This window comes from Ursus maritimus, unplaced genomic scaffold, assembly GCF_017311325.1.
Source record: "Ursus maritimus isolate PB19 unplaced genomic scaffold, ASM1731132v1 scaffold_9, whole genome shotgun sequence".
Classification (NCBI taxonomy): Eukaryota; Metazoa; Chordata; class Mammalia; order Carnivora; family Ursidae; genus Ursus; species Ursus maritimus.
This window is the reverse complement of record NW_024427107.1, coordinates 61,803,943-61,831,294: the sequence shown is the minus strand read 5'-3', so window position 1 is coordinate 61,831,294 and position 27,352 is coordinate 61,803,943. Positions and strand designations below refer to the sequence as shown.

Sequence of the window (27,352 nt, the reverse complement as noted above, 5' to 3'; positions counted from 1 at the left end):
TCACTTTATACTCCCGCAAGCAATGTACTACAGTTCTAACTGTTCCATGTACTCGTCACTATTCGCCAGTCTTCAATTAGAGCCATTTTGGTGACTGTACAGAATTTTATGGATGTATTATAATGTATTTATCCAAGCCCCTATAGTTAAGACATTTCCACTGTTTCCTATTTTAAATAACATCATGGAAAATACCCTTGCATAATAACTTTCAGTGTATACCACTTTTTTTTCCATTAAGCTAAATTAATCAATCTGATGTTATAAACATTTGCATGGGTTTTGGTAAATTACTGAACAGCTCTCCAGACAGGTTGCTGCAATTTATACTCTATGAGCTGGCTTACTCATTTATGTTCCTTCACCACTAACATGATTTCATAAGTGAAAAGCATCCTCACTCTTGTTTCAATTTACATTAAGAATGTAAATTAAAAAGCAAATTTTAAAAAGTTGATAAAAACAACTTGTCATGTGTATCAGTCATTTGTATTTCCTCTTTGGTAAACAATGGTTCAAGATTTTGCCAGCTTTTCCATTGGAGCACTTATTTTACTTTCTTATTTATTTGTAAGCAATCTTTTTTTTTTAAAGATTTTATTTAGTTATTTGTTTGAGAGAGAGAGAAAGCAAGCGAGCGAGGAGGGGGAGGAACAGAGGGCGATCTCAAGTGGACTCCAGTGCTGACTGTGGAGCTGACTCGGGGCTCAATCCATGACCCTGAGACCACATCCCGAGCTGAAATCAAGTCAGACGCTTAGCTGACTGAGCCACCCAGGCGCCCCAGCTTTCTTTAATTATAAAACAAAATACCTTCTCATTTATGTTAAAAAATATTTTCCTCAGCTTAATCCTTAGTTTAAGGATTTCTTTTGTTTCTGTTGATTATTGACATTGCTGTTTTAAAATTAGGACAAATCTATCATTCTTTTCGTTTTTGGTTTCTTCCTCTGTTAGAATAAATTAAAAAAGTCTTCCCTACACTTAGAACAGATTTTCCCCTACATTTTATGCTAGTTCTTTTCTTTCACAGTTTGTCCCTTTTAACTCTGAATACATCTGCGATGTATTTTGATATTTGGTGTGAACTGAGAATCATCTTTAATTAATTTATTTTATTTGCATATTTAATCATACTCTCACTACTATCTACTGAATATTTCCTCTTTTGCCCGCTGATTGAAATATTTCCTCTATTAGATCATATTCTTATGTATACTTGCTTTTTTCCTTGGATTTCCTATTTAGTTCCTGTAATTATAATAGTTTTATAATAAAATTTTCTGGTTATATGATAAAATTAATCTCATTCTTTAAGTAAAAGGAAGGAGGCTTCTTACCAGATAAATTATAGAATTATTTCACCCAAAGGTTCAGAGTTGTTAAGAATTATATTAAATATTTACATTTAAAATTAAATGTAAAAATGTAAAAAAATGTAAAAAAAAACTAATTCCTTTAGAATATGGAATCTGTGCATAGGGAAACAAAGCATGTTTCCCCTAAGTAATCAACGTTGCTTTTATGTCCCCTAATATAGGTTATTTGCATTTTTTTCCATTCTACATTTCTTGCAAAAATACTTCTAATATTTATGGTTTTATTGCTATTTTAAATGAGATCTTTTCTCGGAGTGTTTACAATTGGAAATGGCTGGTTTAGAGGTAAACTAGGCTTTTTAATATGTATTTTATCACTGGTCACTTTTCAAATTTACTACTTCTAATAATTTGTGAAGTCTCTTCTCTGCGAAATGAAAAATAAAAACAAAAAAATACTTCTTATGGTCTCCTTTTCAATACTCTTTTAAAAAGTTTCTAACTCTTTTAAACTCTCTAGTTTTCCTTATTTTAACTAACCAAAATGACGATTAAAACAAACATTCAGCACAATGGGTGAAAAAGAAAAAAGCAGTGATAGCAGGTATCTTTTTCTTACATCTGACTTTAGTGGGGAATTTAATTCTGATGCTTGAAAATAAAATAACTGAATATTTTGCCTCTAGTGTCAAACTAACATACAAACTCTTTAAATGACATAAATCTTATTTAAACATAGCAAGGAAACTAAACATTCTTAGACTGACTTGTTGGGTGGCCTTCCATACCTTCCATATTTTCTCCATTGTACCATCATCGTTCCAATGTGCCCAAGCTAGAATCCCTAAAGAAAATCTTGCCATCTTCTTTCTCATCCCCAACTTCTAAATGGTCTAAAGTTCTTTGGATAGCTACAAGTTTGTATTCTCTTTCCTGTTTTCACTGCCTGATAGCATTTTAGTCCTTCAACATCTCCTGCTTGAAATAATTCAACTCAATTTATCAAAAGCCAATGAGATTTCTTTCAATGGCACAAACCCAAGCATATAATCTCATGCTTTAAAAATAAAGGTCTTTTACTTCTCAAAAATAAAGATCATCTCCCTTCCATGTCACTAGTGACCTTCACGACTTCATGATCTGGTCTTATTATAGTATAATATGTTTCTCACTCTTATTCAAAAATAAAAATCTAGGGGCATCTGGGTGGTTCGGTGGGTTAAACAGCTGCCTTCGGCTCAGGTTGGACTCTGGGATCAAGTCCACCATCGGGCTCCCTGCTCAGTGGGGAGTCTGCTTCTCCCTCTGCCCCTTCCCCCTGCTCATGCAAGCTCTCTCTCTCTCTCTCTCTCTCAAATAAATAAAATCTTTAAAAAATAAAAATAAATAAAAATAAAAAATGAAAAATAAAGGTAAAAATGTAGTTTATCTTCCTAGAATCTGTAACTCTGTACTATGTTCCTCCCCCAGACATTGCCTTTTCTGCCAGGTACACTCCTCTTCATTCTTTCAAACTTAGTTCAGATTTCCTCTTTGAAACACTCTCAAATAGTTCCTGGCATTTCATTCTTCCATCCACTGGGCAGACATCTGTATTTTAACACTATTTATATTCTACTAAAATCATGTGTTTTCTTCTTTCTCCCCTATAGAGTATATGCTTCTTAAGGGCAGAAATAATTGTCCTTTGTATCTTTAGCCTCTGAGTGAATGATTATCAGTATTTTTAAAGTTTATATGAAATAAAGATTAAGTTTACAAGCCAATCAAAATAGAATGTTTCAGGCAAAATATTTGACAAAATGAATCACCAAGGTCTTGAAAATTTATTATAAAATAGTTTATCACCATCATTGAATTTCTTGTCCTTGTGAAAATGGTAGATGTGCACGTAACCCCGGAACTGCTAATCCCTTTATGTAAGTGAATTCTTTGAAATTTTATTCAAACTGGTCAATTAAAATTCTAGAAAAATTTACACATAATTAATATATTACAAATGGGAACACATTTCATCTAATAGTTTCTGAGTAGTTACAATGTAATTAGTGACCAGGGAATATTAATGTGATCAGCAGTACAAATACACATATATAACATAAGGATGAAAATAATTTTGATTAAAATATCTGGCAATTAGTAACAGAATATTTAAATGCTGTAAAACTGATCGATCATCAAATAACTTTTTTTTTTTTTTTTTTTTTACAGTAGAAGACAAATTCTTATTTGTGCACACACTGCTTTGTTTTCTGAGATTTTTTGATATACTTTCTCTTTGGCTTTGTCTCTTTATCATTTTATTACAGATACTCTTCACACTCACATAAGAAAAGCTTCACCAGCAACACCCAGAAGAGTAAAGTGTAAATAAAAACTTACTCAATCCCATGATAATGACACACTGAGGCTTTTTCAAAAGGTAAACCCTGAAGCTTCCGAGGACTAAGTTCCGGTGTCAGAACAAAAGTCTTTTCCCTAAAACAAAAAGTTTTTCATTTGTAGTTAAAGTTTATTTAGTGAAAAATAGAAACTTCAAGAAAGTATCTAAAAAATGAAATCTGACTTCCTTCTCTATAAGTGAATCTTATATGGGATAAAAATTATGTAACACCCGAAAAGCATAAGAAGGAAAACAAACAAGGTTAAGCCTAAGTGGGTTCTGTCACTTACATTTTCTGTGCCTCAAGTTTCTGAAGTTATAATGTTATTTATTTCTTAAAACTATTCTGAGAAATGGATAAATCAAGAATGAAAAATGATTTGTAGTAGAAATTCAAGAAGCAGCATTATTCCTGAAGGATTGTTTTTTTCTTGGTGTAGTGAACTAATGTTTACGCATTTAATTAAGTTCTTTTTTGCAGGGGAATAATTAAATTCAATTCAAATCTTTTGGTAACAAAAGTATTTACTTCCTACTATAACACATGAAGGAACCAGATTTTTCTTTGCCTGGGAATGTAGTCATCTTGACACCTACTTTAAGAGTTAGCAACTTGTTAAATATCAAAGGATATGGAGACTGCTGACTTCAGTTATGCTTTTGAAGTAGGTTTCCAATCAGCAGGTATGTGAGAACTAATCATATGGTGAGCTTACATAAAATATTCATGCTCAACCCCTTCCACACCCAGACCTGCAGGGGTGTATCAAAATCTCAGGAAGAGAAAGGTCACTGCAATTAGGTTAAGCTCTCCTGGTTATTCTGAGAGGTGCCCACTCCCTCCAACTCCCACCTTTCACTTCCTGAGTGGAGAGGCTCTGTTCCAATGCACTGGATCATGTTCCTGAAGCTCAGAACAGGTTACATGGGAATGGGAGAATAATGCAATGGTGCTTTTACATAGTTAATAGAATGAAATACCAGGGGCCTGAATTCAGAAGACTTGGAAACAGTATACAGAAAGGCAAGCAGATAGTATAGTTCCATGCAGAAGTGTGCTCTCACATTTCTCACCCTATAGGTTTAATAATGAAAACTGAAAATCATTGAGGGTACTATACTAAGCATTTGAAATTAGTACATTAAAGTGTAAGGCATATGCTAAGTATGAACCTTAAAAAAGAGAATTTATATTCTAGTACATCCATTTAAAGTGTTCCACAAAAAATAACACTAATTAATTGCAATGACCACAGTATTTTGAGGACTCACTATTAAAATGAATAATTTCCTGATACAAAACGATTTAGGCACCTAGCATTTCACTTCTCTCCCTTACCACGGTGTCTTCCATTTCTTATTTCAACACTCTCAGCAGCTTCATGTATTTTTCCTTAGATTTACTCACAACCTATTCTTGCTAAGGGAAACATTTTAATAGATATGTACTTTGTCAATGTTTAATTTATCTTTGGTATACACACAGGAGTCATGCCTGCACTCTGTTTAACATTTCAACAGCTCATGACATAGGTAGACATTTTAATAAGGGCCTGCAGGTTCTTGATCCATTGTTAGGAAAGCTCATTCTTCAACTTCAATGTTAATAGAAGATTACTGGATAATGATGTCATTCTTTACTAACATGAAGGAACTGTATCAAATTTCCCTAAACAAAATACCTATAAATTAGAGAAAAAATAGTATCTCCCCTACAAATATATCCTCTAACATTTCATCTAGAAAGACTTGTTCAAAAAGAGTACAATCTACATAATTCAGTTTTGGCCAATCTGTTCAACTTTGTCAGTTCACACTTAATGATCTGGAAGGACAATACTCCAATAGCTAAATAGATGAAAAATGTGTATATACTTCTTCACTCTCTTGAGTCCCATAAAAAAGATTATCAATCTCTTAAAGCTACGAGAGAGAAAAATTACACTTTTATGTCATTAAGATCATTAAGTCATTAAAACCCATAATTATTAAGATCCTCAAGTTTTCAAAGTTGCTCCTTCTCTCTCTCTCTCTAGTGAACATTCACATGAAGGCAATATGCTTCAGGATTATTTCTGAGATATAACTACCTTCAAATAAATCCCTTCCAAAGTGTACCTTTAAAATCAATATTTGCCAAAACAAGTTTTGTAGAAGTGATTAAAATGATCTATAATTTTTACAGTTCTCTGGGAGATCTTTAAAATAATGGATTAACAATTAAGATGGGATAGTGAACAAATGATTCAAATTTCCAAAGTAACTAACATCACAATTTTATCTGTAATTAAGTCAACTTTAGCAACGTCTGATATTTATTAACGAGTAACTTAGTGGAAGTTGTCTTGGAAGTCAAATTAGCAGTAAACTATTCATATAGACACTGAGTACTCAGTAATATTATAGTTCCAAAAGCATTTTTATTGTACTTTTCCATTCTTTTCAGTTGAAAGGCTGCTTTTTGCTAATATTAGGCATGACATGAAAATGTCATGACAGGTAATGGCAAAATCAAAAGTAGAGAATAATGTAGAAAAAAGAATTTTAAAAATTTGCAAGTCAAATTATAATTTTTTCTTAAATAGCACTGTCCTTTGTATACAAAGTAGAAGCTACCGACTTCTATAGGGAATAAACTGAGGTTGCTTTTGTTTTTATTATCCTTGGTTTCCTCACATTCAATAACACAATATAACAGGACATTTGGCTAAGGTACAATGTGAGGATCAAGTCCAACTGATAAACATTGGGATCAAACATGTGAATTTTGCCCAAGCAGCATAGTGCATTGATTAACTAAGGAAATGAGGTGCAATGTGTTTAAAAAATGACTTTTTAAAAAATTAATCGGCAATTTTAAGTTTATAACTTACCCCTTTTGGATCTGTAAAGGCTGAAGATCTCCAATTGGTAATCCATCTGAGGTAAAGAATTTTAGTAATTCCTTAGCATCCAATAATGTGATCGAGTCCCGTGGACCCTCTCTGTGACCCAGTAACTGTTCAGATGAACGAGGTAATGAACCAGTTCTGAGAAAATAATGTTATGTAAATTATTAAAAGTGGATTAGAATTCACCAGAGTCAGGAAAAGGTGATATGAGCAGAAACCAGAACAACAAAGAAAACTACAGAACTATATATTTAGGAAAGAAAATAAAGTAAAATCTTTGTGAATCATTTAGTATAAAAGTATATTTTTAAAAATCTGTAGGTCACAGTGAAACGTGTAGTTAACCATGTCAATAATGCTACTATTTAACTAAAATAAACATAATTATATTTTTTATAAATGATGCATGAGCGCCTGGGTGGCTCAGTCCATGGAGCATCTGACTCTTGATTTAGGCTCAGGTCATGATTTCAGGGTCATGGCATCTACATTGGGCTCTGCACTGATTGGGGAGTCTGCTTGAGATTCTCTCTCTACCTCTCTCTCTCCCCCTTACTCTTGCTCTCTCTCCAAAATAAATCTTTAAAAAAAGTAAATGATGGCATGATTATTTAGTACTGTGAAGTTATCAATTCTATAAAATTTAATCTAAACGCTTTTATACGTTCTGAAACCCCACAATCTCATAAATTGTGACGGTAGAGACTGAATGTTCCAATTTTCTATGAACTTGAAAGATTACCTGAAGCATAACCATGAAATGAGACAGTAATCAGAACTCTCTCCCAAGGTCTCTCCTAGCCATGAATATAACATTATGAATAAGCACTGAACCATTATTATACCTGAAATATATACAGGAGTTTATACTTCTCAAACTACTTTAGATACAATATGTTCTTAATCCTCACAAATTTCCTTGACAAAGAACAGGTGTCTACGGCCATACCACCCTGAACGCGTCCGATCTCATCTGATCTCGGAAGCTAAGCAGGGTCAGGCCTGGTTAGTACTTGATGGGAGAACAGGTCTTATCTCAAAATGAACACCTGAAAATAAGTAGTTTCTAAAGTGAAAGTCAGCATACCAAACCTAGAAAAGAATCATTATGACTAATTTTCTGATAAAGATACTATCACACATTAGTTTGCATTACAAGCCCAGGGTGACACAGCCATTTAAAATGACAGAACCAGAATGACTCTGAATTAGGTACTATTTCTATCTACACTCTCACTCTGTAAACCCAAAAAGCTCACAGGAAGTTAAAAACCAGAAAAAGGAAAATGCTTTAGTTTCAGAGAATGGTAACGGTTTTATCAAGCACTGGGTCACAGACCATGCTATATAGCTCTGTCACCAAAGCATAAATAAAATCTTTCAATACCTGCACAGAAAATTAATTTCATGACTTTATATTAATACAACTGTTTCCTCATTATTTAATCACTCCAATCAAGTACATTTATTGGTGATTATATGATTAAATGTTGACATTATGGTTTTAGACTTCTATTTCTTTTTTTTTTTTTTTTTTAAGATTTTATTTATTTATCTGACAGAGAGAGACAGCCAGCGAGAGAGGGAACACAAGCAGGGGGAGTGGGAGAGGAAGAAGCAGGCTCTTAGTGGAGGAGCCTGATGTGGAGCTCGAACCCAGAACGCCAGGATCACGCCCTGAGCGGAAGGCAGACGCCTAACCACTGCGCCACCCAGGCGCCCCTAGACTTCTATTTCTATACATTAAAGATCAATAATGTACCAACAGCGCACCCCTTTCCCTCTCCTATCTCCTTTATTTTAAAATTGAAAATATAAATCTAATAAAAACAGTCAAACAAGAAAATACTCAAATGTTTTCTCTCAACTTCATACTCCAAGAGGGTAGGAACTATAATACGAGTTCAATTTAATTTCTACACAGCTATTCTCTAATTGTGATTCACAAAGGTTTCTTAATGAATATTACTCCCAATCATTTTATAGGCTAGATTCATTGGGGACATGTATAATTTGCATTTATATAGGATCCTGGACACAAAGATATCAAAGCAATTTAAAAGCCCAGTTTGTGATAAATTACACCACCAAGATATGTCTTAGGTTAAAATCAATCAATCAAATATAGCAGTTTACTTTGTCCAGTGTTTGCAAGGTTACAAAGTATTTTTTCATACATGATCTTGTTAAACATTGACAACTTTGAAGTAGAACTGGGATTGTTATCCCCATCTTATGGATGAGGCAACAAAGTCACACAACAGGTGAGTTTGTCCAAATCCAAATTCTTACGACTTCTGAATTTCACTATCTAAAGCGTCCTTAATTCTCCAGTTAAGCCTATTTTAACACAATACCAATTCTGAAAAAATGCAAAGTAACTTCTGTTCCCAACCAAGAATTCAATGATATCTCCCCGCATTGTGATGCACTCACGAGTATTTGAGCACTGACTCTGTAAATATCATTGGAAGATATTAAAAAGAGTTCACTGATGATAGTGTATAGACTCATAGTCATTGTACACAATTTAGTAATATAGGTATGACTTGAGTAGGAGAAAGGAGGTAAGGACGGTGAAAGGAGATAGATATACCAATGCAGAATGAGGTAAAAAAGGTGCAATAAAATAAGCTTCATGAAAGAAGTAATGATATAGTCCTTGGGTGCTTAATGAAGAAAGAGAACACTGAGTTGCAACATTTATAAAAGGCTTAAGAGAAAGGTGATATTTGATCTAGACCTTCAATGACAAACAATCTAGTTCCAGATGATGGTGCATTAAACATACACATTAACCTCTCCACTCAAACAAATGGGAATCACAATGATGAAGTACCAGATACTAAATTCATAAAAAGGTTGAGAAATGAAGGATGAAAAAATGGTGGAACAAACAAAAAGGATAAACTAGAGGAAGCATATGAGCTAGAGAAAGAAACTTACAAAAAAATGTGAAACCTGTCTTCTTGCCGCCCCACAATGCCACAGTGAGACTCTACACACGGGCTGATTGGCAATGGGCAGAAATCAGGCAATGTATTTTAAGAACCCGACTAGAACAGTTGTTCAAGTATCACCCTCCCACACCTTCCCTTATCCCTGTGATTTTATCTCCAAGTGAAAAACAGAGAATCTGCTCTCTGAAGATCCAGAACTAGGTGCCTGTCCCAGTCTCAGTGCTGATGCCCCCAGAATAAAGTCCTGTTATTTCAGTCTTGAGTGAGGACCAAAAGCCTACCTTCTGATACCCCCATCGTGCCCCAAAGTGAAGTCTAATAGGTATGCTCCACCCTGCATCTCCCTGCCCATGACATTCAGATGAGAACAGATGGAAAACAGGACTACACATATAGAGAGAAAATAAACACCAACTACCTATATAAAGCAGCTTCGTACTAAATTCCAACCTAGTAACAATCAAGGACCATCAGACATTGGAGGAAAGCTACACATAAGAAAAAACAGCAGAGGAACAAACAGAACAGATCCAAGGATAATGAGATCATCTAAGGAACAGAGAAAACAAGCTAAAAGAAGATTCCAATTAATATCCTTTTAGAATCTTCTGAATTCTCATTATTAATAAAAGAAGAGGTTGCTAATGAAGAAACAGAGTTGAGAACAAAAAAAATTATTAGGGATTTAAAATATGACTATCAAAAAACTGAAAAGATGAAAGCCCAGATGTAGGAGTGCTGACAATACTGATGCCATCTTTGGCCCTCCATCTCGTTCATGCAATGACCTCTCTTGTGACTACATGTTCTAGGCCCCGTGGAGGTTAATGTATGCCCTGACCAGGATGTGAAGATCAGAACTTCCCTAAAATCGTTTAGGTAACTAGTAGAGATAGCCTAGTTTCTTCTTTCTCATCTCTGGCACACGGATGGCTCTACCAGATTTGTTAAACCCTTTGACCTCACTACAATGACCTTTGCCCATCCCTCTATAAAATCTGTGGATTAGGGTCCGGACTTTGTGGAGAATAGCTCCACAGTGCTGGACTGTCATCTGCTTGAAACCCCGTCAGTAAGTTACTATAGATAAAACTCTGTGTAGAAGGTATGGAAGGGTTTGCTTCATTTTTCCATCTCCAAGTGCCTTCTCAGTTTGGAAGATACTTAATTGTCTCTCCTCCACCTTCTAACACCCAGAACACAAAGCAGTAAAGATGGTCTGGAAAGAGATCCACTAAAATGTTAACTATGATTATGTGCACACAGAAAGTGCAAGTAGAGGTGAGGAAGAACAGCACCGTCTCAACATCCTACTCTGTAATGCTCTATCTACCTATCTGCTCACAGTAGGCATATATTCCTTTAATAAAGGAAATATTTCCTATTAAAACTAGAAAATACTTCTATTTCATAAACACAATGTAAGGATTAAGAAAAAAATGCCCATTTAAAAATACTGAGCTATTTAAATATTACCTCATTTTTTGTTTAGCTTTTTCAAAACTTTCCAAATTTTGAAGAACATGCCTTTCTGGCCATTCCAGAGGGTTGGTTTCCATTAGATTTGAGGAAGTGGGTTCCACTGAACTGGTGTCTAAAGCAAAAGAAACCTACGTAAGTACTGAAAATTATTAACATATTGAAGTTTGCTATATGAAAACATATACACGGAGATGTATCCATCCATCCATGTGCACATATGTACATGTGTATATAAAGCCGTGTTGGATTAACTGTGCAATACTTACCTCAGGCATTTATTAAGGATAACCCTGATGGCCCAAACCGTGCAAAATGCCATGAAAAGTTTTTTGGAAATGAAAAAAAAGATCACTGTTAAGCTTTGTTTATATTACTGTCTCCTCACAATACAAGTTATGAGCTAGAATTCAGAAAATGAATTAGCACTCTGAGGACTCCTGTGGAATAAAAGCATAACTTGCCGTGTGTGTGTGTGTGTGTGTGTGTGTGTGTGTGTGTGAAATTAGTACTAAATGAAAAGGAGGCAACTCTATCAAGAATATATTGGATATAATATGTGATTTTCCTAACAGGAATTAGCAGCATTATCCAGAAAAGTTCACATTTTTAAAAGAGATTACTTCATTCTCAAAAGTACAATAATATAATAAATAACATAGGATGTTCTCAAATAAAGGTTACCTTAGAAAGAATTTTCACTTATCCATTAATGTAAGATGGCTTCATATATACATCTTCAAGTAAATCACTAACATTATATGTTATTTTACCACTAATAAAAGATTTTATATAGCTAGTATGCTGCAACAAACTGGGATTGCTAATAACACTGCGATCCATATTAAAAACAGAAAGGGACAGGTTCCATTTGCATTATAAATTATTAGTACATCCAAACTATTTTAACAGTGTCAAAATTACTAGCTGTACTACTTTTTGGATTCCCAAACTATCTGGTTTTTAATATTGTTTTGAACTATCACACACTGTTCTAATAAATTAACAGAAAATTACTGAACATTAGTTGTTTGACCATCAATTCTGACAAATAACCCATTTTATACTTTGAAGTCTTACAAAATGACAATTTGGTAAGGGAATTTTTATGCAAAAAGAAAAAACTTAAACATAAATGAAAACCGAAGCCAACTGTATGTTATTTTCCCTTTATTCGTTAAACTATTTAACCTTGAACATTTTGAAATATCTTTAATGACTACACTAGATTGCCCCCACCAAACACCATCCAAATATACCACTTCCCATTTCATAATAAGGGTAGTGAAATACTATTTTATACAGCAATAAACTTTATAATGAAATAATCTATTTTTTAATGTTGACATGGCTTTCCACTAAAAGTATAGAGCAAATATCATTAGCAGATCTGAACAGTTACATGCTGAGAACTCAGAAGGACCCAAGTCATGTTAAATAAAAGTAAACACTAATTGTTCTAAATATTACAATATAATTAATTATTAACATTGACTATACAATTTAGATAAATATAAATGACATACGCTAAATAGTAAGGAATGGATGGACAAACATTCACATGTCCTTTTGGGGAATAATTTAATACAATTCTTACAGTAAAGTAAGACACAATATTTTATTTATGAGGCAATCTGGACACTAGGACACGCTGACAGCCAAAAAGCACAAAAAGGTCCTCTGAGAAACCAAGTAGACACACTCCTTATTCTCAGAACATACGGTTCACAGTGAAGACAAAGTTAATAATTATATCTATAGCATATAATTTATGAAAAATAACTTAAAGAAAGATATAGAAGATGAGTACCACCAGAAATAATTTAAAATGGGAAAGGTCTGGGAAAGCCTCTTTGAGGAGTAACATTTAAGTCAAGATCTGAAGAATGACTGTCAGTTTATCAGGTAAAGACTGGGAGAACAGTATTCCGGAAAGAGGATACCATGCATGTAAAGTTCCTGAGGTGGTAAGGAAGGTGATGTGCTCAAGGAATGGAAAGATGGTGGCACTAAGGAAACAGAAATGTGACACTAGGGGAAGCCAGAATCAGTATGAGGGCAGACATCATTTAGGGTTTTTGTAAGCCATATTAAGGATGACACATTCTACGTACGATGGAAAGCAATGACAAAGGTTTGAGCAAAGGAGTGATATAATCTGATTTACATTTTAAGATGAGCACCCCTGTTAATAGTTCATAGTGTTAATAGTGTTCTAGGACTTGACTTCGTATGGTAACTATAAGATACATTTTCATACTTACAGAAAAACCCATGCAATGATTTTAGCCCTTCCTACCTTCTGTTCATCTCCCGCACAAATCCTGAGTAAGCCAATTTCTCTCTGGATCTCAGCCTGCCCTCTCTTACCTCCGTGACTCTGGGCATGCAGCTTCTTCTCCCTGGAAAAATCCTATCTTCTCCACTTTACCCAGATCCTACGCATCACTCAACCTACATCCAAGTCCCTTCTCTCCTAATGAAATATTCTGTGACTATCCTACCCTAGTTATATTCCTTTCCTCTAAATTCACATTCATTTATTTAAAAACAAATATACATCAGTTCACATCAGGCAACTTTCTAAGCAATTTATAAATAATTCCTTTAATCCTCATAATAACCTATGTCATCTCTAATTAAAAGATTAAAAAAATAAGATAAAAAAAACCCTGAAGCTCACAGAGGTTAGAAAACTTGCTCAAAGTCATGCAACAGAGCCACATCCAACCTTGTGAGTCTGGCTCCAGAGCTCATGCTGCAACCAAGAAGCTGTGTCTCTCATTTACTGACAAGTAACCTTACACTGTCTCCAACACCGGTCAGATTACTCTGCACTCATCTAATCCTCACAATAACCCTAGTTCGTGGGTAATGTTATTAAACCCATTTTAAACACGAGGAGGCAGGGGCAAGGAGAGGTGGAATGACTGCCCAACGACATTCAGCGAACAAGCAACAAAACTCAGATTTGAGCCCTGCCACCAGAGCTCCAGAGCCTGGACTCTTGAAATGGCACTGTGTGCTGTATTTATATTTTGCTTTTGAAACAGATCATAACCTATTGGAAGTCAAGGATCTAAATTTTTACTTCTTTGTATATCTTTATGGTGTCAAACATAGAAAGGCATCCAACAAACATTACTGTTAACTTGAGTCTTTGGTCATTTTTTTCATTAACCTATGGAATAAAAATGATCCTCATGGAATAAAAACAAAAAATTACCCTGTACGTTTAAAATGCCAGGCAATCATCAAATGCTTTCTTGTTAGATCTTGTAAAGTTTCACTGTATTCAAATACATCACAAGAATAGGAACCAGAAAAATAGAGCGGTAAGTTATATAGAAGTGATTTCCTGCTCTTCAGGGAAGTCTGGTGACTGCTCCTGCTACAATGAATGGCAAACGTGGAGCATCTTATTGTAGGCAGTTTTAACTACAGTAAACTTACTTCTCAGCTTATGAAAAGGCAGCTTAATGGAAATCTACCCATTCTAGCAGTTTAGTAAAATTAGTATGAGGAATCACCTTAAAAATGCTTCTCCCTCTGCTCAAAAACAATTAAACATGCTTAATGAAAGAAGTGATAGAAAGTTTTTAATGTTTAAATGATGAGAAATAGTTCATCACATACACACACATACTTGTATACACAAATATATATCACGATTTAAATTTATAAGATACGTTTTGATTTGATCACCATTTTATTAGTTTTAATAATAAATGTCATAAATGTCACATATACGAAAAGAACTAATATTTAAACCAACAAAAAACTTACCATTTAACATATTGGAGGTTTTAATTTTGTCTGTCTTTATTGGAATTGTTTTAGGAATCAGAGCATCAAAATGATCTAAAAAGCGTTCTCTTGTGAGTATTAATAGACTTTTGAGTTCATCAGCAGAAACTACTTCAGGCTGCTTTGCCAACTTTCTCCTCTCTGTAAGACAACAAAACAGTATGATCAACCACATAACTATTATTTTAAAAACTCTCAAGAAGTGCATCTACTACTCTTTTATGATAAATATTTTCAAAAGGAAAAGAGTTGAATTTCTCAACATTCTTATGTAGGCCTGTTTTCATCTTAACCCCATTTGTAGGTAATGATAGAATTTCCAGTTACGTGAGATAAACAAAAATAGAGTAATCTGTTCACATCACGAGGTGGTTAATGGTAAAGGCAAGTTTGCAAGTTTTCAGAATATACCGCAGAGCATTAAGAAGGTTGGTGTTTATGTGAAAATAAAACCTGTAAGACTTTGAGTTAAATGTGGTAGCTTGGTCACTTCCATCTGTTTCTTCTCCTTCCCCAAACCTAAACTTACAGCAAAGGAATTTTAAAAAGGACCACAGAAGCAGAAACAATAAATAATGGCAGTTTTGGACATTTTGGAAGATAAGATGATGGTGGAGTGGTACCTGAGCTGGTACAGCAGAGGAGGGGTCAACTGGGTGCCTACAGAGGCACTACTACGAGGTATTAGGAAGATGATGGTGAGGTCCAGGCTAAAATAGGGCTGCATGCACGGATGCTTAGGGAAGGAGCAGTTAGAACGAAAGGTCTTTACCCCACTCTCCAGCCCTCACAGCCAGGAGACTGTAGTAGAAGCTGAAAAGGAGTCCCAGCCCATGGAGCATCAGGCACACAGAAAAGTAGCACTGAAACTGGGGTTAAAACTGGGGGACTACATAGAAGTGTATATACTGAAAGGCCTGACTCCACTCCAATCCCTATAGCCGGAAAGCTAGCAGCCACAAATGCTCCACTAGAAAGATTAAAGGATGCCCCTGGAGAAAGAGCTTGATCCTGATATTGAAGTAGAGGTAGGGATAGGAGCTCACAACCAAAAGGATGACTTGTCACTCTACCACTCCACAGTGCAGCTTGTCAGATAGTATATCAGAGCGAGGTATGTAAAACTTCCCATTTAAAACAGTACAGACAGAAAAGAATCACCAGATTTAAGAAACATAGTGATTTGGGCGCCTGGGTGGCTCAGTTGGTTAAACATCTGCCTTCGGCTCAGGTCACGATCCCACGGTGCTGGGACTGAGTCCCGTGTCAGGCTCCCTGCTCAGCGGCAAGCCTGCTTCTCCCTCTGCCTGCTGCTCCCCCTGCTTGTGCTCTCTCTCTCTGACAAATAAATAAATAAAATCTTAAAAAAAAAAAAAAAGGAACATAGTGATTCGAAAGAGCCCATGCATCCCAATGTTTATAGCAGCAATGTCCACAACAGCCAAACTATGGAAAGAGCCCAGATGTCCATCAACAAATGAATGGATAAAGAAGATGTGGTATGTGTATATATATACATATATGTATGTATATATATGGGAATATTACTTGGCCATCAAAAAGAATGAAATCTTGCCATTTGCAATGACATGAATGGAATTAGAGGGCATTATGCTAAGTGAAATAAGTCAGAGAAAGACAAATACCAAATGATTTCATTCATATGTGGAATTTAAGAAACAAAACGGATGAACATAGCAGAAGGGGAGGAAAAATAAAATAAGATGAAAATAGAGAGGGAGGCAAACCATAAGAGATGCTAAACTCTAGGAAACAAACTGAAGGTTGCTGGAGGGGAGGTGGGTGGGGAGAAGGGGTAACTGGGTGATGGGCATTAAGGAGGGCACTTGATGTAATGAGCACTGGGTGTTATATGCAACTGATCAATCACTAAATTCTTCCCTGGAAACTAGTAATACACTATATGTTAAGAATTTTTTTTAAAAAAGAAAAGGTGTTGAGGAAAGAGGGGACTCTGCATTTCCATGGTCTTATGTTTACTCATATAAGGGAGGACTTTGATCTGGTAATATTTCTACCTCCCCTTCTGTCACTCACTGATCTAGTCTGGAGAAGAAACAAGGCATTCTCTGATCAGATCCTTCTCTCCAACTTCCCTCTGAGCTAGCAAGTCCTCGGGATGCATGCTCTCTATAATGTGGTAAGGGCCCTGCCCCCAAAGGGTTGATCTTCATATGCCTAGTTCTTCATTCAAGGCGGGGGTCTAGGCGGGGGGAATTCAATTCTGGGTGTATCAGGAAACTCACCTGGCTATACATGTAAAAAGTCATATCCTTCAATCCAGCTTTTATCTGTTATTTATCTTCATCAGTGTGTTTCTTAGGTTTATTTTTCAATTGGTTCCAACTTTGGGAGAGTAAGGGGGTTTATTCATTGGGACCCTCAAAGTAGAAAAAGTCCAAGATGAAAAAGAGAAACTAAAGCAAGCAAAAAGGAAAAAGGAGCCCAGCAGAAACAAAAACACTGCAGGGAACAAAAGAAAGCTTGCTATAATTAATATTCTTATAGAACTAAGAGAAGATACTACACCCCATGAAACAAGTACAGGATTCTTTAATAAAGGAACAGTTGATGAACAAGAAAAGACTTTTTAAAATTAAGCGCATGAGAGCTCAAATTTTATTTTACTTTTTAAAAAAGATTTTATTTATTTATTTGATATAGAGAGAGCGAGAGCACCAGTGGGGTGAGGCTGCAGAGGCAGAGGGAGAAGCAGGCTACCTGCTGATCAGGGAGCCCAATGTGGGGCTCGGTCCCAGGACCCTGGGATCATGACCTGAGCTGGAGGCAGACGCTTAACGGACTGAGCCACCCAGGCGCCCCAAGGGCTCAAATTTTAAACATTCCATAAAAGGGCTTAAAATAAAATGCAAGATATTCCCTAGAAACTAGAACAAAAAGAAAACAATATGGAAATAGGAAAGAAAATTAGGTATTCTGTCCAGAAAATAAGGTATTCTGTCCAGATATTTTTAATATAACTAATAAAAGTTCTAGGAAAAAAAACAGAAAAGGAAAGAAAAATTATTAAAGATAAAAGTTTTCAGATTTAAGAATATGAATCTTTTATTGAAATGGCTCATCAAATACACAGCTTAATAAACTGAGGGGAGAAGGAGAGGACAGAATACACACACACCATGATTCAGAGTAAAGCTTCCAGGGACAAAGCTTTTGCAGATAAACATTCCAGAAAGGGGTAAAAACAAATAAACCAAAAATAAAACACTACAAAGAATAATAGTATTAGGTTTCTCAATAGGAACATAGTCACACAGAAGATAATAAAGTAATGTTTTCAAAATTCTGAAGGTAGGTGATTTTCAACCTAGGATTCTTTATGACTTACCAGTCAAGTAAAGATATCTTCAGTTATGCAAGAGCTTAACAAAATTTACGCTCCACTAAGTTCTTCTTTTTTTTTTGACAGAGATAGACACCCAGCAAGAGAAGGAACACAAGCAAGGGGAGTGGGAGAGGAAGAAGCAGGCTCCCAGTGGAGGAGCCTGATGTGGGACTCGATCCCACAATGCCAGGATCACGCCCTGAGCCGAAGGCAGACGCCCAACGACTGCGCTACCCAGGCGCCCCCGCTCCACTAAGTTCTTTCTACTCAAAGTAGTTACTGAAAGATACGTTCCAACCAAACAAGGGAGTAATCCAAGAAGAAGGACAAGTGGTCTAGAAAAAAGCAGACGCCAAAAGAAGAGAAGAAGAAAGAGAAGTCTCTAAGATGTTCTGTTATCAGAACAAAATATTAAACACGCTGGAAAAAAAAGAGAAATAAAAAGGAACTGCTGTGTTTGAACATACAATGAATTTAATGATGAGTGTGTAGAAAAATGTTGGAGCCTCTGGAAAAACATAACAATATTTTGCTTGTACAGAGGAATGGGCGAGTTAAAAATGATCATCAACCATAAGAAAAACAAAGACAATACAAAAGAGGTGATCATGTATTACATGACTCGGTGGTAAACTTATGTATATAGTGATAATAAGGTTAAAACTAAGCACTGATTTAACCAAAATTCATGACTTCACTGTAAAGGGTGGAAAGAGAAAGTGAAGATGATATGAGAAAGTGAAGTCTTTATCTTCCATAGTCAGATGCTAAGATAATGTCTGAAACTGGCAAATTAAGAAACAGCAGCATACACATACTATTAACAAAACTGGAGGAAATGTTAGGAAAACCAGCTGGAACAGCTGCAGGTCACTGCCTACAGACAGACTGAAAGATGGAGAGCAGACAGTAGGGTACTGTTGGTTTCCACATGAAGTTTTTCATTACAATTTGCATCTTAAACTAGACCCATGTATTACTTTTATAAAAATACTAAACTTCTAAAACACTTCTAGACTAATAACATTTTCTTCTACAATAAAATAGTAAATTGTAAAAGCATAAAGAATTCAACATTTATTATGTACTGTCTACAAAGCACGGTGCTGTGCCCTTAGACATAGAGGATTAGAACCTGTTACTACATGAGGTCGATACATAAATTATGCAAGAGAGTAAGTAGGCTGAGGAGGAAGTAGCCAGCCTAGAGGCTCTATTTTAGAACATCAGCTCTAGGACGACACCTCTGCAAAATCCCACCTGAGCAATGTGGATACTGGTAGGGTCATTCTAGTTGTGATCCAAGGTAAGTGACAGACAGTTCCTGCACTCAAGAACATTAGTAATCATAAAGTAAGATTGTAAAATATGCTGCTGTTATTACATCTTCTTAGTGAGAAAATAAAAAGCAATGAAGCTTTTTATTTTCTGTACAATCTGCCGGGAGCCATTCTAAACAAAAGTTATCAATGGTTTGTTTTCATCTGAAAGATGCACAATAGGTAATGTGCTTCAGAATGTAGCTCTACATTTTTATTAATGTTAAAAATAAACTTAAATCATGAACCGGACCCATGCTTATTAAAATAGTCAATTACATTACAACATTGGGCTATCTGGAGAGCAGGGTAAGACTTCCTCCTGACCTTGATGACAGAAAAAGAAAGAGGAAATAGGTGAAGTTTAACAGGGTTATGAGCAGAATAATTTACCTAGGCAAAAACTATTCTCTACACAAATGAGTTTGCACACGAGTGGCAAAATTTTGGAAGAAAAATATTGGGCTAAAGTCTTAAAAACGAATCAGCAAAAGAATGCTATTCCTAGACAAGCTAGCAGCAACTTAGGATCTATTAAAGAAAAAGACAGAGTAGAATATCCAGAAGTACCAGAGACTGAGTGTCAATCAGGTTTGTGCTAGTTCCATAAATTTAAAAAAGATGCGGGGAACTCAGAGTAGTGACCGCAATACTGGAGCAAAATGACAACACTGTTGTTGTTTTTGGTATTTGTCTTGCATCATACCGAATAGTCTTTTACTGAAAAATTGTCTAGCATCCTTAAACTTTTTCTTTAAAAACCAGTGAAACAAGATATTTAATATTTCTAAACACACAAAGTTATAAACTACCAAAAAAATCAAGTAAAAAAACTTATAAAATTATACATTATAAATATCATTCTAATATAATAGTATTAAATATAATTTTTAAAAATAAAACTACTGGAAGTAATTATTCTAAAAAATTTAACCATAACATAAATTTTATTTGATTTTTGTGTTGTTTTAAACAACAAAGGGTCTCAGTAATGTATGAACATTTTCATGCAAAATTTCTAGTTGCTCTTTCTGATTCAGTACTGGTCAGAGAAATAATGGGGAGACAGTAAGTCTACTGCATATCTTTTGATAATTTTGAAAAAAAAAATCTTGAAAAACTGCCTGTTTTACAGCAAAGGGTATCATCTTTGTATTGATTCTGAATTGTTGATTTTTTTTTCCAAAGAAAGCTGTTCCTAGTACATTAGTTTTCACCATGTGTAAATTAATTAACTATACCACTTTCAGTACTTTCATATTTATATTTAACTTCTTTGAAAGTCACTGAAATACACTCGGACATTCTTACATTAGAAACTTCATTTTGCTGTCATTTTCTCGTCTTTTGAGATACAGGAATTCTGAACAGGTACAACTTTACCTCAAATTTTTAATCCAGTGTTGACTCTGGGTAGAGAAGAGACTGGTTCAGCAAGTATTTCCCTCATAAACTGATTAACCGGATCACTAATGTTCATCAGGATTTAATGCTTGGGATTGCAAACTGGTCATTTCATGGATATGGCCAGAGCTGTGTCTCTAGCAGCTACCAGCTGTAAGGTTTCCCTCAACTTCAGGCCCCCACTGGTCCTTGCACCTTGCCCAGAGCTGTGGCCTCCTTACGGCTGTGCTACAGCACAGCTGCTGGTGCTTCCACAGCTTCAGCATTTATTTAGCACCTCCGTCTCCCCCTCCCACAGGAGAGCCTCCAATCACACCTGCAGGCAGCAGTCTAGTTAGAGCTGTCAGTATTCCCCTTCCCACCGAAACAGGAGCATTAACTCTTCCTACCCAAAGGAGACATGCGTCAGCTTCAGAGAGCAGCCTATTCCTCCACTCTGGCACATCTTCTGGTTGGAAAGGTAAGGAAGAGAGGTGAAGTTGAAGGAGAGAGGACATACTGAGGGAACTGAGTTACAAAGAGCTGCAAAAGGCTGACGGCAAGGGAGGGCCTGACGAGGAGTTTAGCAGGGACAGAACAAAGTCAAGAGGTGAATGAATAATACTGCAGGTTGATATTTGAAATAAGGGTTTTCCAACCACAAGAATACTATTCCAGTATTTATTCTTTTTCTTGGTTTTAACATGTACTACTTCTTATTGAAACTGATTTGCCTTTCTAACTATATTTTCCTTGAGCTAATATCATTGATACAATTTTAAAAAATCAGTGGTTGGAGGAGTTCAAGACTACACAATTACCCTGATTTGTACGACTGAAAAGGTAGGTAATTCTTAAAGAATAACTGAGACCAAGTATTCTGAAATTATTTTCCATTGAATAAAACAGGCTACTGAATTCAAGATATTTTTAAAATGCTTTTAAAGAAAAGAATGATAGTTTTTATTTTAATGTATCTATTTAATTCTAATATCACTTTTTTTCTATATGCAACTAAAGAGGCCTCACAATTTGAATCAATTTCTTAAAAATTCTGTATCAGTTACCTTAAAATAAGTTCATATTAGGTACTAATGAATGATTATTTATTTAAAAATGTTATGACTGAACCAACTAAACATTGAGTAATAGAGGTAAAACCTTAAACTATAGCTCTTGGAAAAAGTGTTAATTTCCTGAATAAGGAAAAATCCATAATGCTAACTTCACACTGCACATATGTGAAATGTATTATTATTAATAGTCATGGTTAAATTCTAAGAATCAATGCTCAACTTAGCACATTAATTTCTCTGTAGTTGTATTTCCTTCTATTTGTAGTCTTTATCCTTCTGATACAACCAAAAATACAAAGTGAGAAATTTTATAAAAAACCTATATTAATCAGAATTTAAAAACCACAGCTACCTTTTCCAGTACACAGTTAAAAAGAACGGAATACAAAATAATCCTAAAGAAATATTTTTATAGGGGCACCTGGGTGGCGCAGTCAGTTGAGCATCTGACTCTTGATTTCGGCTCAGGTTGTGATCTCAGGGTTGTGAGATCGAGCTCGGCATCAGGCTCCACACTCAGTGAGGAGTCTGCTTGAGACTCTCTCTCCCTCGCCTTCTGCCCCTCCCCCCCACTCTTTCTCTTTATCTCAAATAAATAAGTCTTTAAAAAATATATTTTTATAAATGTTAACAGAGATGTATGAAAATAGAAAGATTCTGAATCTGGTGGAAAAAGGCTGCAGACCTCTTCTACTCTGCATCACCTGTATCAAGAATAGTTCTACAAATGAGCATATACCTAAAAGACAAAGTACGACAGTAACAATGCATTATGTCTGAACAAGTCAACATTCTTACAGTAGAATGAAATGTACAAATCATTACTTACTCAGACATTCTTTCAAAGCCAAAGCTTGAACATTAGCTAACTGTTTCTCTCTCTGTATAAGTTGCTCGCCAGAAAAATGTGGAAGTGACAAGAAGTCAAAAGGAAAGCCTGAGAAATAGAAAAAAGTCAGTATTAAAGATGTTCTATGACAATAATATTCAGTTCCCAGAAAATGTGTTATTACGTAATTTTAAAAAATAAAAGCCAGTTACTCATCTCTCTTGCTCTTGCTTATTTCAAAGTAATAATAAAGATGCAGAAATTAAGCATACTAAATTATTTTGCATTTTAAACTCTGACCTGCCTCTTAAATTGAGGGAATTTAGGTAAGAGAGCAGAATTTCCTCCATGACATTTTCTTTTACGGGCTCAGCTACTGAAACTCCTACACAAAGCACAAAGGGAGTTGGCAGCTAGTCTCTAAAGATGCTCTCCAATCAGCCATACTTACTATTCACCCACCGTGTAGTCCTTCCACAGTGAATCTAGGCTACCTCTATGAAACCAATAAGGTATCACAGTATGAGTCAAAAAACCTAGAGGCTTCATAGAACAATGCTCTAAGACAAGTTAGCAACCAAGTAAGAAACCAGACCACCCCAAGACTATAGTGTTGTAAGGAAGCCCGAGTTGGCTATGAGAAAGAGCCTGTGAAGAGAACATAAGCTTGCATCTGTTCCAGCCATCCTAACCCAGGAGCCAAACAGGTGGGTGAAGAAGTCATCTTACACAACAAGCTCCGTTAAGTCTTTAAGTGAAGGGAGCCCCGGCTTTACGTAGCTGCAAACGTAAAATGGGACTTCAAAATAGAACCACCCAGCTGAGCCCGGTCAACCCATAGGACTATGAAAAATAATAATACAGTCATTTTTTAAGCTAAATTTGGCGTAGTTCGTCATACACTGATGGATAACCAAAACTTGGAACTTGGAGAGAAAAAAAAAGATGGGCAATAAAATGGAACAAGATGCTTGAGAGGAAGTAAAAATGAGAGAGAAATTATAGAAAAACAATGTGTTTAAGTGGAAAATACAAACAGGGCGCCTGGGTGGTTCAGTCGGTTAAGTATCTGCCTTCAGCTCAGGTCATGATCCCAGAGTCCTGGGATTGAGCTGCTTCTCAGGCTCCCTCCCTCCGCATGGAGAGTCTGCTTCTCCCTCTGCCCCACCCCCTCATGCTTTCGTGCGTGAGCTATCTCTCTCTCTCTCTGAAATTAAAAAATAAAATATTTAAAAATTAATAAAGTGGAAAATACTAAAAATTTCCTATTTGGAATCAAAGGTTGACCTACTAAATTTTACTAAGTATAATGAAAAAGGGATTAATTATCTGTATTCTAAATTGTTCATATACGCTATAGTATGTTTGAAATAAATGGTAAATTGAAAGTGAAATGGAGTTTGGGGAAAATAATAAAATTATTAAAAACCACATAAGTTAACTGCATATACAAACAAATACACAAATGTTTTCCACCTACAATTAACACTTACTCAGATCAGCTTCTTCTGTCCTTGCTGTCATCTTTCCATGAATTAAACTGAGTGCAAATGAGCCATTGATCTGGTTGGCTGAGTGAATCAATGTGGCTTTACATTTTCTATTGCCATTACCTTGTAACAGGAGATAATAACTAGAACACTCTCCTTTCACTTCAACATCTGGAACTAAACAAAAACAATTATCTTGTTAAGTATGTGAAAATTCAGCATGTAACATGCCAGAATCATATATTTGACCCATCGGATATAAAGACTTTCTATGTTATTTGAAAACAAGCTGTTATGCAACCTTTTTTGGGTAGCACTTGCACATTTAACTCAGAAAACTGAAAGCAGAGAATCATAACAAAAATGATACAGAGCATAAACATTTTACTTTAAAATGTGTCCTTGTTCATTAACTTTTGATATGGCTCACTAGAGTTCCATGCTATCATTCTTATACGACCACACCCATAATGTAGGAACTACTCTTTCCAGCATCTATTTCTTTAAAGTGGAATAAACTGACCCCTGTGAGCACACGCAAAATTCCACTGGTGGAGCAGGAGTGTACAGATACACTCCAGGGTAGCTTTTCAGTCCCTGCAGTGGGCATCCATAATGTATTTTACAGAGGAAATGGGAAGCATTCATTAATCTGGCATGCCAGTTACAAGAAGGTCACTTAAGACAGCTTCTTGTGTATTTTAAAAACAAATCAAGTGAGGGTTATAGTGAAGGTCAAAGAAAAACTGAAGCCTTTGAGATTAAAAATGGAAGTAGAGTCCCTTTTTGTTGAAGATGGTAAATTAGACATAAGCATTCATTTGCACTATCTTCTAAAATTCCACAAAAGGAGAATAAAGAGATTTTTAAAATAGCACAAATCTACAGGGACTAATATCTGACAGAAGACACAAGAGAAACTAATTTTGAAAGCAGGAGAGCAAATGAATAACTGGTAACAGACTACTAAGGAAGCTGAGAAAAACAGTGGACAAGGCTTGGAAGCAACATAATTTATACTACAACCCCTGATAAGACTGTGCGGTGATGGTCCCAGACGGTACTGGAAGCATCGTGAAGGTGAAATAGGAAAATAGGTTGAAGTCTGTGAGAAGCAGTTTGGCATCCTGATCAATCCTTATTCCATTGAGGCACATGATTGTCCTTTCCCCTGTACAGAAGATTAGTGGTTTATTCTCTGCAGAAAGTAAAACCAGGTGTCTCTGGCCTGAGAGTTACCAGACAGAGAGTACGGTTAGAGTTAATTAACAGTAGATTAAGTGTGTACTTGTATATTGAATATTGAGACCCTTTACCCTCCTTCACCTACATAACTTCTAGAATTTTGGAAGCTAGATAACAGAATTGAGCTTTCTTTTGGAAATGTGGTCAGTCCTAGAGGAATCCCAACATTGGGGTCAGCTAAGGTCCCAGTGAAATCACCCTAAAATGAAGATCACAGTCAACAAGCTATACTCGTGCACCCACATTTTCCTGTTAGCTTTCTGGTACTATACCTTAAATGTGAGCAGGTAGGCAAATGTTATGAGATCTCAAGTAAAGTTGCTAATATGAAAACTAGATGTCAAAATAACAGAAAAAAGTGACTCGCAAAGAAACTAAAGAATACGCAGTAAAAAGAAATTACACACACAAAACAAACCAATCAGATCACTAAAATCCTCAGAGAAGATACTGTATCCATTAAATAAGAACGGGAGATTATAAGAACATTAATAAGAAAGAGTTCATGGAAATGAAAATTAAGAAAGCATAAACATTATATTTCACCTAAACGGGTAGAAGAAAAAGTTCAGTGAATCTACAGAACGTAGAGTAAAAAGACAAAGAAATGGAAAATAGTAGAGGAGGATCAAGAGAGACAGGCAAACAACCCAGAAGGAACAACATCTACACAGGAGTAACAGCAGTGAGAACATAAAAAAGAGGGAAGGAAATTACCAACAAAATAATTATAAGAACACTTTCCCCAATAAAAAGACAAGCTTCCAGACATGCTGAGAGCCCAATACAAGAATAAAAGTAGACCCACCAAGGTGCATGATCATGAAAATTCAGAAGGCTAAGAACAAGTAGAAGATTCTACAAAATTCCAGAGAAAATATAGGTTTCCTATAAAAAAACAAAAAACGAAAAACAAGAATGAGAACAGCGCTAGAATTCTAAACAACAGCACTAAAGCTGGAAGACAATGGGGCAATACCTTCAAAATTTCGGGAAGATTTTAGCGAATCTGTTCCACCTAAACAGGGACTAAAGGGAAACAAGAAGATCAAAGGCACCAACAAAGAAAGGGCAAAACAAATTTCCATGATGATGAAAAAATTGTCTTTTAAATCCAAAGCTATGGAACAAAGCTAGAGAAATCAGCTGGAATTAGGTCATAAAGATCTGGAAGAGACTTCTTACATATACATGATTGATAGAATACTTTAGTGCTTGAAGGTACTGAAAGGAGTTTCACCACTGGGGGAAGGCTTTGTGGCTAGATATAAAAAAAGATGCACTGACTCTAGCTAAAACAGAATACTGTACAGGAAAGGTAAATAAAATATATCACATGGCTCAACTGTGAAGAGCGATTACATAATCATACTAATTAAAACAACTAATATTAATTTAACATTACTGTAGGAGAGGGAAATGAGAAGAATTTGATTGTGTGATGAGAGTGAAGGAGCTTGGAGGATCCACACTTCCCTGTTTGAAAACTTACTATAAAACTACTGTAATCAAGACATTGAGGCACTGGTGTCACAACAGACACACAGAGTAAGAGAACTGAGAATCCGTAAGTAAACCAACACATTTATAGTCAAATGATTTTCAACAAAGGTACCAAGACAATTTGATAGAAGGAATAGTCTTTTCAACAAATGGTCTTCAAACAACTGAACATCCAATATGCAACAGAATGAAGTTGGACTCCTACCTATCTACCTCACGTATTAATTTAAAATTGATCATAGACATAAATTTAAGAGTTAAACTTTAAAGCTCTTAGAATAAAACAAAGGCATAAATCTTC

General features: G+C 35.6%; 1 protein-coding gene across 1 annotated transcript in view; it reads right to left on the bottom strand.

Moving 5' to 3' along the window:
* LOC103661598 (MDM2 binding protein) overlaps positions 1 to 27,352 on the bottom strand; it is a 77,180-nt gene that overhangs the window by 9,902 nt on the left and 39,926 nt on the right. Inside the window, exons 12-17 of the mRNA XM_008689299.2 lie at positions 24,307 to 24,480; positions 22,814 to 22,921; positions 14,819 to 14,980; positions 11,030 to 11,147; positions 6,576 to 6,731; positions 3,702 to 3,797 (exon numbers count right to left, since the gene is read on the bottom strand). Of these exons, the coding sequence (XP_008687521.1) occupies positions 3,702 to 3,797; positions 6,576 to 6,731; positions 11,030 to 11,147; positions 14,819 to 14,980; positions 22,814 to 22,921; positions 24,307 to 24,480 (814 nt within the window). The remainder of the gene's footprint in view (positions 1 to 3,701; positions 3,798 to 6,575; positions 6,732 to 11,029; positions 11,148 to 14,818; positions 14,981 to 22,813; positions 22,922 to 24,306; positions 24,481 to 27,352) is intronic.